Genomic DNA, 16,993 nt, shown 5'->3' with positions numbered 1-16,993 from the left:
AAATCATGATATTGCCAAACCTTTAGATTTTAGATTCTAAAGGATTATTCATAAAAGGGAAAAGATACAGATGAGAGCTAGAACTGGTTAAATGGAATCAATTACATACAGTAATGGCAAAGTTCTTGGTTCAGGCTTGCAGCAGTGATAGAATAAACTGCAGGTTCACATCAAGTCTCTGGAGAACATCCACAGCTGGGACGGGTCTTTCAGTCCTTGGTTCAAAGCTTCAGTGTAGCCAAGTCCCTCCAGAGGTAAGAAGCAGGATTGAAGACAAGATGGAAGAGCTGCAGCAGCTTTTTATATTTTCTTGCCGTGTGATCTTTCTTTCTCTGTTCCAAAGACAAGCTGTCCATCACACGGCATGGAAAACCGCAAAGTTCTGTCCATAGGCATGTCCCAGCACAACTTGCTGAGCCAGAAGGTATGTCTGCCTTCTCTCAATGGGTCAATTGTATAGCTGATGGTCCTTAACGGGCCATCAAGCAGGCTAGGTAGACCTGACACCAACTTGTCTGGGGTGTCACCCAGAAGCACAGCACAAGTTTGAAATACAGATTGTATAGAGCCAATACTTATAACGTTAAACACAAAAATAATACATGCATACAGTTCGCATACTCATAATCAGCAAACCATAACCTTGTCTTAGACACCTTATTTGACCCCCTTTATACAAGATTTGGTGCCACTACGGGACCTTGGTTGCAACCATATTCTATATGGTCCCAGTTCAAGTCAATAATGTGACACCCCGGGTTCCAATCTCAGGGCAGTGGGTATTGACCCCCCTGGCTCTGGCCACGCGGCCCTGGTCTCCAGTTGCAGGGCTTCAGCCTCCAGTCCCTGGTTCCAGCTATGTGGCAACCGGCGCTGGCTCCTGGCTCCAGTCCCGGGTTCCAGCCATGCAGTGACAGGCACTGGCCACAGGCACCGAACCCCAACCCCAGCTGGATGGCAGCAGGCTCCAAGCAGGGGCTTTGGGCGCCAGCCCCTTGCTCTGGCCACAGGGCAGCAGATGCAGACTCCCAGCTCTGGCCTCAGAGCTTCAGTCGGCCTCTGGCCCCCAGTTCTGGCCATGCAGTGGTGGGTACTGGCCCCAGGCTCCAGCTGTGCGAACCAAGCCCCTGGCACTGATCCCCTGCCGCAGCTGCATGGCAGCAGGCACCAACCCACAGCTCTGTTCCCGGGCTCCGGCCACATGGTGGCAGGAACTGGCCCCAGGTGCCAACCCCTGGCCCTGGTCATGCAGCAGTGAGTGCTGGCTACAGCCTCGCAGCAGTGGGTGCTGACTCCTGGCTCCAGCCACACACTCCTGGGCTCCAGCATCCAGCTCCAGGCTCTGGGCCTGCGGCTGCAGGCACTAGTCCTGGGCGCTGACCCACAGCTCCAGCTGCGTGGCAGTGGGCTCCAATGCCTGGCTCCAGCGAAGAAGTTCCTGTCCCCAGTTCTGGGTTCTGGCCATGGGTACTGAGCTCCAGGTCTGGCTGCATGGCAGCAGACATCAGGCCCTGGCTCTGGCCATGAAACAGTGGGGCTCATCACTCACCCCCATCGCCCCCGCTGCCTCCCCTGGCCTCGCATCCATCCCACCATCGCCTCTGGCTCCTGTTGTCTCGCACTTTTCCCCCCTCCCCCCATCCAGAGCTTAATGGGTCCTGGGACTTGCTAAGAAAAGTGATCTTAACAAACATGCAAGTATCACTTTTTACAGCAGACTTACCAGCTATCTGTGAAAAGTGATATTTGTATGTTTGTTAATATCACTTATCACTTTTCGCAGCCTCCCAGGTAGCTACTAAGTGTGCTGTGATATACAAGTATCCACAGACAGACAATATTTTTCACAGCAAGCCCCAGCCTAAGCCCTGGGTGGGGGGACTGAAGAGGGAGGCATCATTATTTTTGTTATTGAGTCTGCCAAAAAACCCTACAAATATACATTACAATGATTTGGATGTGAATCTGTCTATATTTAATTGTTTTTCCTAAAGTTCATTAAGTATTTTAGGAAAAAGGCGTCAAGGAGGCCACCAGTGCGAGTTGGTGGCCACACTCTGAGGCCACTAAAAAAATTGTTGTGAGAACCCGTGGGCTCCAGCGCTCACTTGGTATATGGGACACCCACGCTCAAGTCCCCCCTCTGCCTGATGTGTAAAAGGCAGGGTGAATAAAAACAAATGGTTTCTTTACAAAAATGATTTTTATGTAAATCAGTGGTTTTATTTAAATCTGATATTTTTATTTACATAATTTTCTTTAAAAATAAATTTTAAATGATATTTGAAAGTTTAATAACCCACATGAAAGCTTAAGCTTACCATAACCTATTAAAATAATTTAAATTTTTAAAAGTATTCAGCAGTTTAACATTGGTTGCTACCAAAGTTTTAAAGTCAAACCACTGAACCGGTGGAAGCCACTGTCTGAGTACCTGGAACCAGATTTTTTAGAAGTGGGGAATTAGCTTTTGACAGTACTAGTCTCTTCTGCAGTTTATTCCACCAGCTAATTTCAATGACTAGTTTAATCAAAGTTAAGAAACCAATTGGTAGTTGAAAAGGCAGGCAAGTTTGTTATCCTCTTCCAAATCTATAAATAAAAATGGAGGTATGACAGGGTGAGATCTACTAATTGTAAATTCTTTGAAGCACATGATGACCAGAAACAATCAGTTCAATTCACTAATTGCAGATATTACTTTTTGTGTGTAATACATCCTTTGGTTTTAAATGCAAAACATGCTTTGATAAAATTATTTCCCCCTATATATCCAGCACATTTAAGGTAGTTTTATTTAACTAAACAACAACACCAGCAAAAAAGCTTTTTTTGGTGCATTTTTATATTGAATTCCAATTTCCATCCAGTTAGAACTTGACACAAATCACAAGTAAAAAAATCATATAGTAAATAAGAAATGCATCATTTACCATATTCTAACATAATAACAATATTAAAAACTAAGCTATATAATTGCTTAATTAACATCTTTCCTCCTGGTTAGCAAAAAAAGTTCCAAATGTAGAGTAAAGGCTATATTTAGTTGCAAATCAACTTGTTTTGTTACCCACAAATGAGAATCAACCTCTCTTTATAATTATATAACCTAAAAAATACAAATGCAAAACAAGATGGACATCAATTATTTAAATCAAGGATTTTTGCTTGCTGATTTAAGTTACTTAGATTTGAATCAATCAACCCTGGGAGAAAGGATTTCAGAATGGGTTTTGTAACTCTCTGGTGAGTTCCCTAACCACTGGACTTTAGATAGGCTTGGAAGGATTCGACTTTTATGGATAAATGTTGATTTCATCATACACACCTAAACCAGAAAAAAAAAATTCTATCTATAATAATCAAAATGTACAGGTAAGCAAAGTAAGAAAACTGCTGCTTGAGAAATTAGAATTTCAGTTAAGGTGATTTACTCTGTATATTTTGGCACGTGATGCTGACAGTGTGTGTGTTAAGAGTTATAAAGCTTTAACTTTTGAATCTTAGCATCTACTGTCATTAAATAATTACCCTAACCCTACCCCCAATTGTCTGACCCCCTATAATTTTGTGCAACTGTGAAAATCTATATTGATAAAAAAACTGAAAAAATACTTTATTTATTTATGGTAATTTTGATAATATCAATGTTATTTTAAATAATAAAAACTGAATTCTCTTCTCTCTCTCTCTCTCTTACTCTCTAGCTGTAGAGTAATTCTTACACTCTCTCTGGGCCAAGGGGTATTTAATATATAGTGGAACAGCTTCAACAAAAAAGACAAAGAAAGCCCCATGCAAAAATACCTGGTAGCCCAGAGGTTACTGCTGCCTCTTTCTCCTAGTGTTTCTAGAAACATTTTAGGTGTGCCTGACTCCAGGAGAGGGTTCACAGCTCCAAACCCCAACCAGAGACAGAAACCTTTTGCCATCCCAGGGATAGGTGATTAAGTCCCTTTGAGGGGTGGGACTTAAACCACATGCCTCGTCTTGTTATTTTCTATTAGCTTGTTTCCCCAAATTTGAGGGTGTGTGTGTGCCCCAGATTTTGATTAAGCTAATTGCATCCAGCATTCAGACACCATGAATTAATAAAATAGACCACCACCTAGTTAAGGGTTAATTTGAACAAGCAGAGCTTCTGGAGGCATGTTCAAATACATTTCCAGACTTGCAGTCTCTGCTAATCAGAATGGGAGGAGGGGAGTAAAAGAATCAACAATTTAAGACTGAAAGAAAATAAGTGGATGGGAACCTTGGGTTTGGGGCTCCTTTGACATAGAAGCTTATTATGACTAAGAGTGTAAGGAATGTTTGTTGATAAGTAATTTGACATTAGGAGACGTGATGACCCAGTAGGGGTCACTATGATCTATGTGTTTTGTAAAAGTTAGTTATAAAAAGGACTACATAATAGAGTGTACTTTGGAGCAGTCCTCTGAAGCTATCCTGAGAGGCATTTTTCCTGACAACTCACTCTCTGACGGGGAAGCAACCGGCCAGTGTTGAACTGCTGCAATTTACTCAATACCATCCCACATTTTCAGTAAATATTTGGGATGTTCTAAACCTATTGGTTGTGTCTGTGTATGCTTAAATCGAATAAATTGTAGTTAACAGAATACTTACTTGTATTAATCTTTCATCAGCCAGAGCACTGTGTTCCTACTGATTTATTCCTGACACCGCTTGGAGTGCAACAGTTAAGTTACCACTGTTTTGGATTCTGAAAACCATGGGTAACAAGCTAGCTTAGGTGACTCCAGTTTAGCAAGATGGCTTTCGTGGATCCCATTCTTAGGTGCCCAACTCTCCCCATGCATTGTATGGGAGCCGGATGCCTAACTTTGGCTCTTGGATTCCAGTTGGTGGAAGGACACCGAAGAGTTAGGTGCTGCAACACTCAGCATTGCAATGCCTAAGTCCCTTTGTGGATCTAGACCTTTGGGTCAGATTTTAAAATGTATTTAGGTGCTTAAAGATGCAGACAGGCACCCAGCAGGACTTGATTCCAGTACCAGTAGAAGTTAGGTGCCTAGGATCTTTTGAAAATCTGACTAGGTGCCTATCTGTAACTCTAGGTGCCTTTAAAATCTGACCCTAAGTCATTTAGGTGCTTTTGAAAATGTTACCCTTTGACTCTGTGTAGCATCAAGGCACAATAAAACTGGTGTTAAAACATAGAACCTCATCAAATCCACATTCCATATAACAAATGCAAGATAACATATAAACACCATGCAAAGAGAGGCCTTCAAGCCAGAAAGGAGAGTCAAACAGAGATATAAATTCAGTCCAAATCTCTTAAAAAAATACACATCACATATTATGCAGCCCAGTAGTTTGCACAAAATTCACCCCTTGCCAGAGTTCTGATCTGCCACATTCATCTCAGTCAGGACTCCACAGCCTAGCTCTTGAGAGAGTAATGCAGGAGGGGAGGCCTAGGGAGCAGGGAAATTTACTGTTAAACCTGGCTACAAGCTCCCCCTTCCTAGCATACTCTGGAACAAGGCGGTTCTGAGTGGGGTCACCTAGACAACTGCACAACAGCCATGGCCTGGGCAGCCTGGCTGTCTGGAGAATAGAGTGAAAAAGACATAATTGTAAACAATCATTGTCAAAAATATTCAGGGACAAAAATGTTCTTCTAATGAGCCTTTTCAGAGCTGTTGCTATGGGGGATGCGGGTGGGGATAGTGATAGCAACAAAGAGTATTTCATCGTGATAGAATAAATTAGCAAAATTGTGGAATTTGGGGGTTACCACCACAGAATTTGGTGACATTGTTCTGCAGAGTACACAGGGACCTGTCAGTGAACTACAAACCCTGTTGAAACAAAAACAACAAGGAGTCCTAGTGGCACCTTAGAGACTAAAATTTATTTGGGCATAAGCTTTCATGGGATAAAACCCACTTCATCAGATGCATGGAGTGGAAAATACAGAAGCAGATATATATACATAGTACATGAAAAGATGGGAGTTTCCTTACCAAGTGGAGGGTCAGTGCTAACAAGACAATTCAATTAACAGCAGAAAAATCACTTTTGTAGTGGTAATGAGGGTGGCCCATTTCAAACAGTTGACAAGAAGGTGTGAGTAACAGTAGGGAAAAATTAGTATGGGGAAATTAGTTTTTGTAATGACCCATCCATTCCCAGTCTTTATTCAGGCCTAATTTGATGGTGTCCAGTTTGAAATTAATTCCAGTTCTGCAGTTTCTCGTTGGAGTCTGTTTTTGAAGTTTTTTTGTCAAATGCCGGTTTATAGAGCTTTCTGGTTGGTAAAGTGCCTGATAAAACAGCTGTTACTGTATAGGGTTTCGGACAAAGGAAACCTAGTTGCCAAGAATATTCTCCTAGAAACATATGTTGTGATGTCATTTCTATACAGTCTCAGTTTACCTGATTCATGTGTGAAGGCATGATTATTCACAGCTGAGAGCACTAACAATTCTTCAATTTAATATCTCTGTGAGTCTTTCTTACCCCACAATCATTCTTCCATGTTGATTTCCCCAATAGAAAACATCTGCTATAACAATAATCTCTTATTAATTTCCCTAATCTATATATGCTTATGTAAGCATTTTATATATATGTTAAGGAGATGGTTTCCAAGAATATCTGGTGTTTTATAGACAAGAAGGTACCCTAGAGTTCTTAAATACAGCATCATAAATAAATTCCTAAATAGTGTTACTTATTGGTCAAGACCAGTATTCTAGGCCTTAGAATTCAGACATACTCTTTGTTTAAGATAAAGATTCTAAAGAATAGTTAATATGTAAATTAATCAATATATACAGAAAGAAAGAACTAAAGGTATTATTATTTACTAACAGGTACTAAACAAAGTCCACTACTAGATCAAGACTGTAAAATTGTTAACAATGAAGCAGGAAAAAGTCAGATGTGTTCAGTAAATATTTCTGTTCTGTATTTAGAAAGAAGCAGGACAGTGTCCTGATATCATGTGAAGTGATGAAATATTTTCCAGTTTAACCAAGGAGGATGTTGATCATCAACAACTAGGGATGTATATTTTTAAATCAGCAAGCCCAGATAACTTGCACCCATAAGTCCTAACAGAGTTGGCTGAGATGTCTGGCCCTCTGATGTTAGTTTTTAATCTATCTTTGAATATGAGGAAATTCTAGAAGACTAGAAGAGTACTAATGTTGTGCCTGTATTCAAAAAGGAAAAGCGTAATGTCCTGCGTAAGTCTAAGCCAGTTACCCTGACCTCAATCCTCAGCAAAATCATGGGAAAGCTGAAAGTAAAGGACAAGATATAATTGATGCCACCTGATTTCATTGTTTGTGAGACTGCAAATTTGGTTGATAAAGGTAATTGTGTAGATGTTAAGCACCTTACAAAAGTCTAAGTATAAGACTTAGTACTGTGCAACATTCTGGTTAAACAGTTAGCATTATACAATCATAATAAAGCATGCATTATATGGATTAAGAACTGGCTAACTGACCGATCTCAAAAAGCAGTCGTCAATATGGAATCATCACTGAATGGCGGTGTTTCTAGCAAGTTCCACAGGGATCAGTTTGAGACCCAATGCTATTCAATATTTGTATCAATGATCAATTTAAAAATCAAAGCTGATAAAATATCGCTGGCACAAAGATTAGCGAAGTGGTAAATGATGATGATAACAGGGCAGTCATGAGGAGCAATCTGGCCTCATTAGTAAACTGGGTCCAATCAAACAAAATGTGTTTTAATACAGCTAAATGTGAGGTCATTCTTCTAAGAGTAAAGAATGCAGGCCAAACCTACAGAATGGGGATTGTATCCTGGAAAGCAGTGACTGAAAAGATTATTGTGGACAAACAACTCAACATAAGCACACAGTGGGATGCTGTGGCAAAAAGGACTAATCTGATCCTTGGATGTATGTACAGGGTAGTAGTGAGAAGTAGAGAGGTGATTTTACCTCTGTATATGCATTGGGGGGCAGATACTAGAAAACTGTGTCCAGTTCAAGTGTCCACATTTTTAAAAGAATGTTGGAAATTTGGAGAGGATGCAGAAAAGAGCCACAAAAATAATTTAAGGACTGGGAAAAATGCCTTCCAGTGATAGCACTCAATCTGTTTAGCTTATCAAAAAGAAGAACGAAAGGTGATTTGATTAGGATGTATATGCATGTTCAAGAGAAGAAAATAACAGATACTAAAGGGCTCTTTAATTCAGCAGTGAAAGGCATAACAAGAACCAATGCAGGCAAATTCAAATTAGAAATAAAGCACAAATCTTTAATAATGAGAGTGATTAACCACTGGAACAAAATACCAAGGGAAGTGGTGGGTTCTCCAGCTCTTGATGTCTTCAACTCATAGCTGGATGCTTTTTTGGAAAACATACTTTAGTCAAATACAAATTAATAGGCTCAGTACAGGAGTAACTGGATTAAATCCTGTGCCCTGTGTTATGCACGGGGTCAGACTAGATGATCGAATGGTCATTTGTGGTTTTTAAATTTATGAATCATTATGTACCAGTCCTCCAGCTACGGTTTCATTTGCAAACTTTATCAGGAATGCGTTTATGGTTTCTTCTAAATCATTGATAAAGAGATTGGATCGTATTGGGCCAAGAACTGATCCCTGGGAAAACCCTAGAAACATTCCTTTAGGAGGATGATTCCCCATTTACATTTACTTTGGAGATATATCAGTTACCTAGTTTTTAATCCATGTAACAAGTGTTATATTAATTTTGAAGAGGGCTGAATTTGTAATCAGTGTTGTGCAGCACTAAGTCAAATGTCTTACAGAAATCTATTATGTCAACATCTTTGTCAACCCAACTTGTAATCTCTTTGAAAAATTATATCAATATTGTTTGACAAGACCTATTTTCCACAAAGCCATGCTGAGCCCGGCTCTGCTGTCTGGATCTCAGTATGGAAGGGCATATTTATTGAAATCAAGTCTAATTTCTCTCTCTATGTTGCATTTTCTAGATTAATGAATTATGCCATTTACAATAGTATTAGAAAATAGAGGACCCCGTCCTGCCGTCCTCACTCAGGCAAAACTCTTTGATTTAAAGATCTGGTCCATAAATTAAAGAATTTTACTGCAAAAACATTTAGCATTGCAACTCAAAGTTACAAAGTTACAATATATAAATCCTAAACTGTACCTGCTAGTACAGTGAATATTGCAGCAAAGGCGTTGAGCTTTAACCCATCAATGACTGTAGTGTAGTAGCACACTTCTATGGACATCAAAGTGGCTCCAGTTAGAAGCAAAATGATATAGAGTAGCTCCGCTACAATAGACAGCCACAGTACACCTGGAAAGACAAATCAATAGCATCGATATTATAAGCAGCCATTACAGACATTTAGTACATTTCTTTCTTCATTTTTATTGTTTATAAAGCTTTAAATCAAGGGTCAAAATCTGTGAGGGTGCCCATGCAACTTCTGACTTTAAAGGTACTTAGATACCAAAGAGACATTCTATATTAGGCTTCATCTTAACAAATAAAGAAGAACTGATTGCAGAACTAAAAATTAATGGTAAGTAAGATACCAGTGATCACATTTATAACATGCAAGCAGAATAGAGGCCAGACCAGTGATACATATACTTGGTGCTTTAAAGGGGCCAATTTCACAAAGCAAAAATACATTTAGAACCAAATCAGCTGGGAGGAGGAATTTAATCAGAAAAATGTGAATGATAATTGGAAATTGCTTAAGACCACTTTACTAGATCCCCAGAAAGCAGTAATCCTACGATGGAACAAGAAGATAGTATTGTTAAAAATAACTGATCTGGTTTGGAGGGGAAGTGAAGGCAGCTATCATAAAGTTAAAAATAATATATAACAAATGGAAGAAAGGAGAAGTTGATAGTAATAAAAACAAATCAGAAGCTAAGAATTGTAGAAAATTGATAATGGCAGCAAAAGGCGACAAGTTGAAATCTATGGCCAGCAAAGTTAAGAAGGAATTTTTACAACATAGTAGGAACGAAAAGAATCCTAACAATGGTATTGGTCGGTTAACAGATGTAAAATGTAGAATTATTAATAATACAGCATAAAACACAGATGTGTTAAATAAATATTCCTGTTCTGCATTTGAGAAAAAAACAGATGATGTAGTCATATCATATGATAACACTATTTCCAGTCCACTAATGTCTCAAGAGGATGTTAAACAGCAGCTACTAAAGTTGGACAGGTCCAGATAACTTGCAGCTAAGAATTTTTTAAAAAGCTGGCTGAGTAGCTCACTGGACCATTAATATTGACTTTCGATAAGTCTTGGAGTACTGGGGAAGTTCCAGAAGACTGAAAGAAAGCTGATATGGTGCTGGTATTTAATAATGAAAGATCCAGGTAATTATCCTGTCAGTTTCACAACTATCCCAGGCAAGATAATGGTGCAGCTGATACAGAATTTGATGAATAAAGAATTAAAGAAGGGTAATATAATTATTGCCAATCAACATGGGTTTATGGAAAATCAATCCTGTCAAATTAACTTGATAATCCTTTTTTGCTGAGTTTACAAGTTTGGCTGATAAAGGTAATAGTGTTGATGAGATATGCATAGACTTCTGAAAGGCATTTGAATTGTTACTACATGACATTCTGATTAAAAACTTCAAAAGATATAACGTAAACATAACATGCATTAAATGGATTAAAAGCTGTCTAACTGCAACTAGTATAAACTACAAGATATATCAGAACAGGAAAAGGTGCAGAGAATGGCAACAAAAATGACTACGGGTATGGAACAGCTTCCATACGAGGAGAGATTAAAGAGACTGGGTCCATTCATCTTAGAAAAGAGGTGACTAAGGGCAGATATGATAGAGGACTATAAAATCATGAATGGTGTGGAGAAAGTGAATAAGGAAGTGTTATTTACCCCTTCACATAAATACAAGATCTAGGGGTTACCTGATTAAATTAATCCCTTTGCCTTCCTGAGAGCACTCTCTGTGGGACAAGAAAACTGAAACAGCATTGGGGCAGGGGAAGTATGCATCTTCAGAGATGCTGGATTCTTTCAGTTGCCACTGGCATCATTAGGTGTAAGTTGTGAGAGCACAAGGTACAGCATTGGGATTTATGGGTGGAAACTTGGAGCGGACACTACCATTCACTGTGGGGGGGTCCCAGTTGGCATTCTGGAAGAGGGAGCATGTGTCAGGCTCTGGGTTCTAGGCAGTCAGGTCTGGTGATTGGTGTGGAAATCCAAGCCAGACATAGGGTCAGGACTGGGCTGAGGGCAGCATGGAAACCAGGGGAGGCTGTGGGTCAGAACTGTGATCAATGTCTGTAGACAAGCTAATTCAAGTTTGTAGTCAGAATCTGGATGCAGGCCAAGTGTCAAAGCTGGGCTGGAGTACGTGTAATAGTTTTGGGGTCAGGAGGTGGGTGCACAGCTGAAGCAGGGTCAGGAACAGGGCTGAAGCAGGGTCAGGGTAGGGCACAGACAAGGCTGAAGGAAGCTTCAGGCAAGGTTGGGGGCAGGAACAGAATTGAGGGCAGGCTGGAAGCTGAGGGAGTCTGTCACACGTGAAGCATCAGGAGGGTTCCTGGCTGAGTAGTGCTGTTGCACAGACTAACTTGCAGCTCTGGTGGGGTCAGGGAAACACCTGTTCCTGGGGGTCATCTGATCCAGCCTCTGCTCAGGGCTGCAGCATGGATGAGTTACTGCAGGCTCTCTTGGAGGGGTGAGTCATAACACCTGAGTGAGTTGCATTGGTCTGGTTGTGGGGTTGCCTCACCTTACCCTCCTCTGAAGGTGCCTCCCAGGCATTCCTAGGATTGGTTTGTTGGGATGGGACTGGTGGAAGTCACAGATCAGGTTGGGGCCATGGATGTTTCTCACTGGCTCCCGTGAGTGCTCCTCTGGGCCATAACCTTCCCAATCTATTAGGTATAGGAGCTTCTCTGAGGACCTGATTCACCAGTTATTATTCCTGACCTTGCACCACGACTGGAGGAGAAAGAGCTTTCATTCATCCTGACAGGGAGTTGTGGGTGTGCTATTTCAGTAGGGAGACATGGAACATGGGATGTAATCTCATGGTGGGGGGCAACTGGAGGCAGAAAGTGACTAACTTAATTTGCTAAATGACAAGGAAGGGACCAAGGTACCAGTAGTCAAGTTTGTGTGAAGGACATGAGGTGTCCAAGTGTTTTGTGTAAAGCCAACAGTGATGGGAGGTTTGGTCTATTAGTGGTGGTCAGCAAACCACTTATAGTCTGCCTTGGTAGTGTCAAGCTTACTTCCTCCTGGATACGAAGGAGGCATTTGACCAGATCAGAGGCTGCAGGGATATGGGAAGTTGAGGTTCATGATGGGTAGAACCAGGGATGGAAACTGTAGCTGGAGAAAAAGGGCCTTTGCTGGGTAGACTTATGTTCAGAATTGTTATAGACAAACTCTGCAAAGGGTAGGAGTTGTACCCAGTTGTCCAGGTGGAAATCCCCAATGTCTTGTTCTAAAATATCATTTATCTGTTCTGATTGCCCATCCATTTGGGCATCACAAGTAGTAGAGAGATGTAGGTCAACATCTAAGAGGCGGAAGAGCTCTTGCCAAAGGTGGGTGACAAACTCTGGTCTGTGGTCTGATGTGATTTTGGAAGATAACAGATTCAACTTGCAAACATGGTCAAAGACAACATGGGCTGTCATTTCTGCAGTGGGAATCTTACAGGAGAGCACGAAGTGAGACATCTTGGATAAGAGGTCTACAGCTATGACTACGGTTCTGGAGTTAGGGAGCTCCAAAAGAAAATCCATTGCTATTGATTCCCAGGGTTGGGAAGAAATAGGTAGGGAGATCAAGTATCCCAGCAGCTCAGTATGGGGGACCTTAATACAGCATGGGAAACTTTGCATAAGTCAATGTATGATCTCACAGAGGTGTACAGTCTAGACTACCAAAAAGGTCACACAATCAGTTTTGTGGTCTTCCATGTACAAAATGGCTGTCCAGAGGGGAGTTGTAACATAGTCAGAGAGTTGGAAGATGGGACAGGCCTCTGGGGGCATAAACACAATATTTGAACAGAAGTAGACCATTTCTAACAGAGAAGCCTGGGATGGACTTGGCATTGTGCAACATCCATTGTGCAAAATGGTAGCTCTGTAGAGAGGATTTTACAAGGGATAAGAAGTCCATGTTCACTAATACATTGGTGAAATGGTGGGGCTTTAGGATGGTGGAGGGTTCAGATGGTCCTTCATTGCCATCAAGGTACCCCCCCTTGTGGGAGAATGCATCAGGTTTGCCATTGGCCTCCAGACCAATAATGCAGCATAAACTCCAGACAAGAAAAAACAAACAGACAGGGACCATTGGATTTGGCCTTCGCGGATCACAAGTGTTCTGGGTTTTTAAGATTGGTGAATACCTGGATGGGGAAATGTGCACCCTCTGAGAGGTGATGCCACTCTTCAAGGTGGTCCTGATAACTAGCAGCTCTTGTCAGAGATTTTGTAGTGCTGTTCGGTGGGACTTAGCTTTCTGGAGTAGAATGTTCGTGGATGGAGAATGCTTGGTGACACTCTGAAGTTGCGACAGGGCTGCCCCCATGGAATAATTGGAAGTGTCTGTCTTGACAACAAAAGGCTGGGATGGTTCAGGTGTTTCAATATAGGTGCAGAGATGAAGGCCTTCTTTAGTTGCTCAAGAGCCCATTGGGCCTCTGAGAGCCAGATGAATGTGGAATTCTTATGGAAGTTACGTAATGGGGGACACTACTTGGGAGATGAACCTCCAATAGAAGTTTGTGAATCTCAGGAAGCACTGGATGTCACAGGTGCTCTTTGGCAGGGCCCAGTCCACAATGGTGGTGTGGATACATAGTGATCTCATTAGGCAAGATAACATAATCCAGGAAATCAATGGTGGTGCAGTCAAACTCACATTTTTCTGATTTGGCATATAAGCTATTTTTCCTGAGGCATTCCAGCACTTGTTGGACATGCTGGTCGTGCAGAGTCTAGTTTTCTAAGAAGAATAGGATGTCATCTAAGTAGAGATCAGAATGAACTGGTATAATATATCTTTGAGGGTATTATTCGTGAAATACTGGAATGTGGCCATGGTTTTGGAGAGGCCAGAGGGCATAGCCAGGTTCTCATAGTGGCCATACCTGAGGCAGAAAGCTTTCTTCCACTCGTCACCCTCCCGGATGCAGACCAAGTTGTATACACCATGCAGGTCAAGCTTGATGAAGATCTTTGCTGTACTGACCCATTCTAGAAGCTCATTGATCAGCAGGAGAAGGTCAAACTGCATAATTTCCCAGTGGTCTCCTATCTTGACCTGGAGAGGTGCTGTGTTTTAGGAAACTGGCCAGAAGTCAGCATACTACCATCAATAGTCTCCACCTGCTCTGGGACACGCTTCCTCTGCCTGGGCAAATGGTTGGCTCCAGCAAAGGTGAAGTCCATAAAGTTTCTGGACAACTCAGAGTTGATCAATGCAAGCAGGTACAGCTTACTTCAAGTGTGACTGGGACCCAGAGCTGGAGGGGGATCTGCTGGTGTGGTTGGTGGTGCTCCTAAGGTGCATGGGAAAATGTAGGCAGCAGAGTGGATCCAATTGGGGAATTTGCTCTCTGCATTAGGTCCAGCCATGACTCCTCTACTGGGGCTGGATCGAGTGGTTTTCTGGCACTGTAGCGGGTCTGGGATTGCGGGAGCACCTTGTGCTGAAGTGACCACTTTCTCTGCAGCACAGGCAAGGCCATTTTGGCACCAGTAATCCTTCTGCTGGTCTGTGATGAACCCCCTGGTGCTGTTTGTTTGCATGTGATCAGATCCAGAACTGGGTAAAGGACATGCATGGGGACCTTTGACCCTAGGCTCGGAATGGTCAACATCCTGTTTCTTTTCCAGGCAATTCTCAAGCAGCTGGTTCTTGATTCTTATGCAAAGCTTGATGTAGGGTACCAACTCAGTGCAGGGGTGGGGGTGGGTAGGGTTGACCAGAGCCAGATCCTCCTTTACAACATCATTCAATCCCCAGTGAAAATTATAGATTTGGGCTGCTTCATTCCAAGCGTTATCGGCATTCAGACTCCGGAAGTGGACTGTGTAGGTGGAGATAGGTCACTAACACTGGCGAGGAACTATAGGGCTGCTTTGATGTTGCAGACGTGGTTGGGGCCTGGAATATTAACAAGAAGGAGTGGATGAAGTACTCAAAATCAAGCATCACGTTGACCTGTTCCAGGCTTGGTGAGGCCCACTCTAGGGCTTCTCTAGACAGTACATTGATAACAAGTCCCACCTTCATCTGATTGTGTGGGTGGCACTGGTAAATAAACCCTCAAAACATGTGGCAGTCACCGCCAAACCACTCCGGCAAGGGAATTTTTGAACTACGCTCCAGGGCTTCTACCATGGGTGGGCCAAAAGATCCTAGAGGGGTCTGAACCAGCACTTGGAGGGAAGCGTTCTCTAACTTTAGCTGGGCAGTTGGCTCTAGAGGTTCTGGAGTAGCGATGACATCTCTGGGGCTGCAGCATCCAGGTGCTCCATGTAGGCCTGGGATCTAGTACAGTGGAGTCTGTGCAAACTGTCAGGCTCTGGTTTGTAGGCAGTCAGATCTGGTGGTTGGATCAGTGAGCAAGAACTGATACCAAGGGTTGAAGCTGAACGTAGGGATGGGACCAGGCTGAGGGCAGCTCTGAAACTGGGGCCCAGGGACAGACTGTGGTCAGCATCCATAGACAAGCCAAATCAACATCATAGTCAGAACTCGATGCAGGCCAAAAGTCAAAGCTGGGTTGGAATCAGTGCAATGGTCTGGGGGTCAGGAGGCAGGTGTAGGGATGGCGGGGTCAGGAGTGGGTCAGGGCAGGCCATAGACAGGGCTGAAGCAGGCGGGAACAAGAGTCAGATGAGGCTAGGGGCAGGATGGAACAGGAACTGGTTCAAAAACAGGCTGGAAGCCTTGGGAGTCTGTGACACTGTAAGGCAGCAGGAGGGTTTCTGGCCAGGTAGTGCTGTTGCACAGACTAACCTGCAGCTCTGGTGGGGTGAGTGAAATACCTGTGCCTGGGGTCATCTGGCCCAGGGCCTACTCAGGGATAGGATGCTGCAGTATGCCTGAGAGCTGAGTCACTGCAGGCTCTGTTGGAGTAGGGAGCCATGTCAGGTGAGTGAGCAGCCCTGGTCTGGCTGTGGGTTTGCCTCAAAGCATAGGCGAGGGAAGAAGAAATCCTTTTTATTATTATTATTATGCATTTTTCTTTCCACATCCCACCAGCTTTAGTTCATTCTCCAACCCAGGAACTGCCAGACTGGATCAGACCCTAGACTCCTCTAGCCTAGTCTTCTGTCTTGGACAATGGCTAGTACAGCTGCTGAAAAGGAAGGTGCAAGAAACCTTGCAATGGGCAGGTGTAGGATAATCTGCCTCCCTAGGAAGATTTCATCCTGATCCCTAATAGTTAAAGATAGGCTTAAGCCCTGAAGCAGTAGGCTGTATTTTCTTCTAGAGTTTTTTAAGCATTAACTAGTATTACATTAAAAATCATATTAATTTATCCACTCAATTTATCTCCTTCAATGCATGGCAGAGATGATACTCAATGACTGAATATTTCTTTTTGTCCTCCTCATTTAGTCTATTGCCTCAGGCCTTATTTACTGTACATCATTCAAGCCCTGCACTGAATGCATAATTGGTAATTTCTTCATGGGCATTCTATGGTAGTCATCCCCATAGGGTCTCATTTTACAAACATTAATGGATGTATTTTCACAACACCCATGAGAGAGGAGATGATATTACCCTGTGGGGGTCTCTTGGTGTGGTCTTTCAAGGGGAACCAGCTTCTCCTAGCTGACCACCCTGAGTATCTCTTCAATCAGGTCAATACTTGGACTTTCACCTCTAATTAAGGCTAGCAGGCCTTCAATTATAGGGCTTGCAGTCTGCTTCAGTCTCTTGGTTCTTTCTTGGAGACAGCCT

General features: G+C 42.5%; 1 protein-coding gene across 1 annotated transcript in view; it reads right to left on the bottom strand.

Annotated features, from left to right (window-relative positions):
• The window catches only part of GSG1L2 (GSG1 like 2), a 71,597-nt gene that overhangs the window by 35,169 nt on the left and 19,435 nt on the right, over window positions 1-16,993 (bottom strand). Inside the window, exon 3 of the mRNA XM_073311544.1 lies at window positions 9,169-9,321. Within this exon, the coding sequence (XP_073167645.1) occupies window positions 9,169-9,321 (153 nt within the window). The remainder of the gene's footprint in view (window positions 1-9,168; window positions 9,322-16,993) is intronic.

Source organism: Lepidochelys kempii, chromosome 14 (genome assembly GCF_965140265.1).
Source record: "Lepidochelys kempii isolate rLepKem1 chromosome 14, rLepKem1.hap2, whole genome shotgun sequence".
Lineage (NCBI taxonomy): Eukaryota > Metazoa > Chordata > Testudines > Cheloniidae > Lepidochelys > Lepidochelys kempii.
The sequence above is the reverse complement of the archived record's forward strand: the minus strand, read 5'-3'. Positions and strand labels throughout refer to the sequence as shown.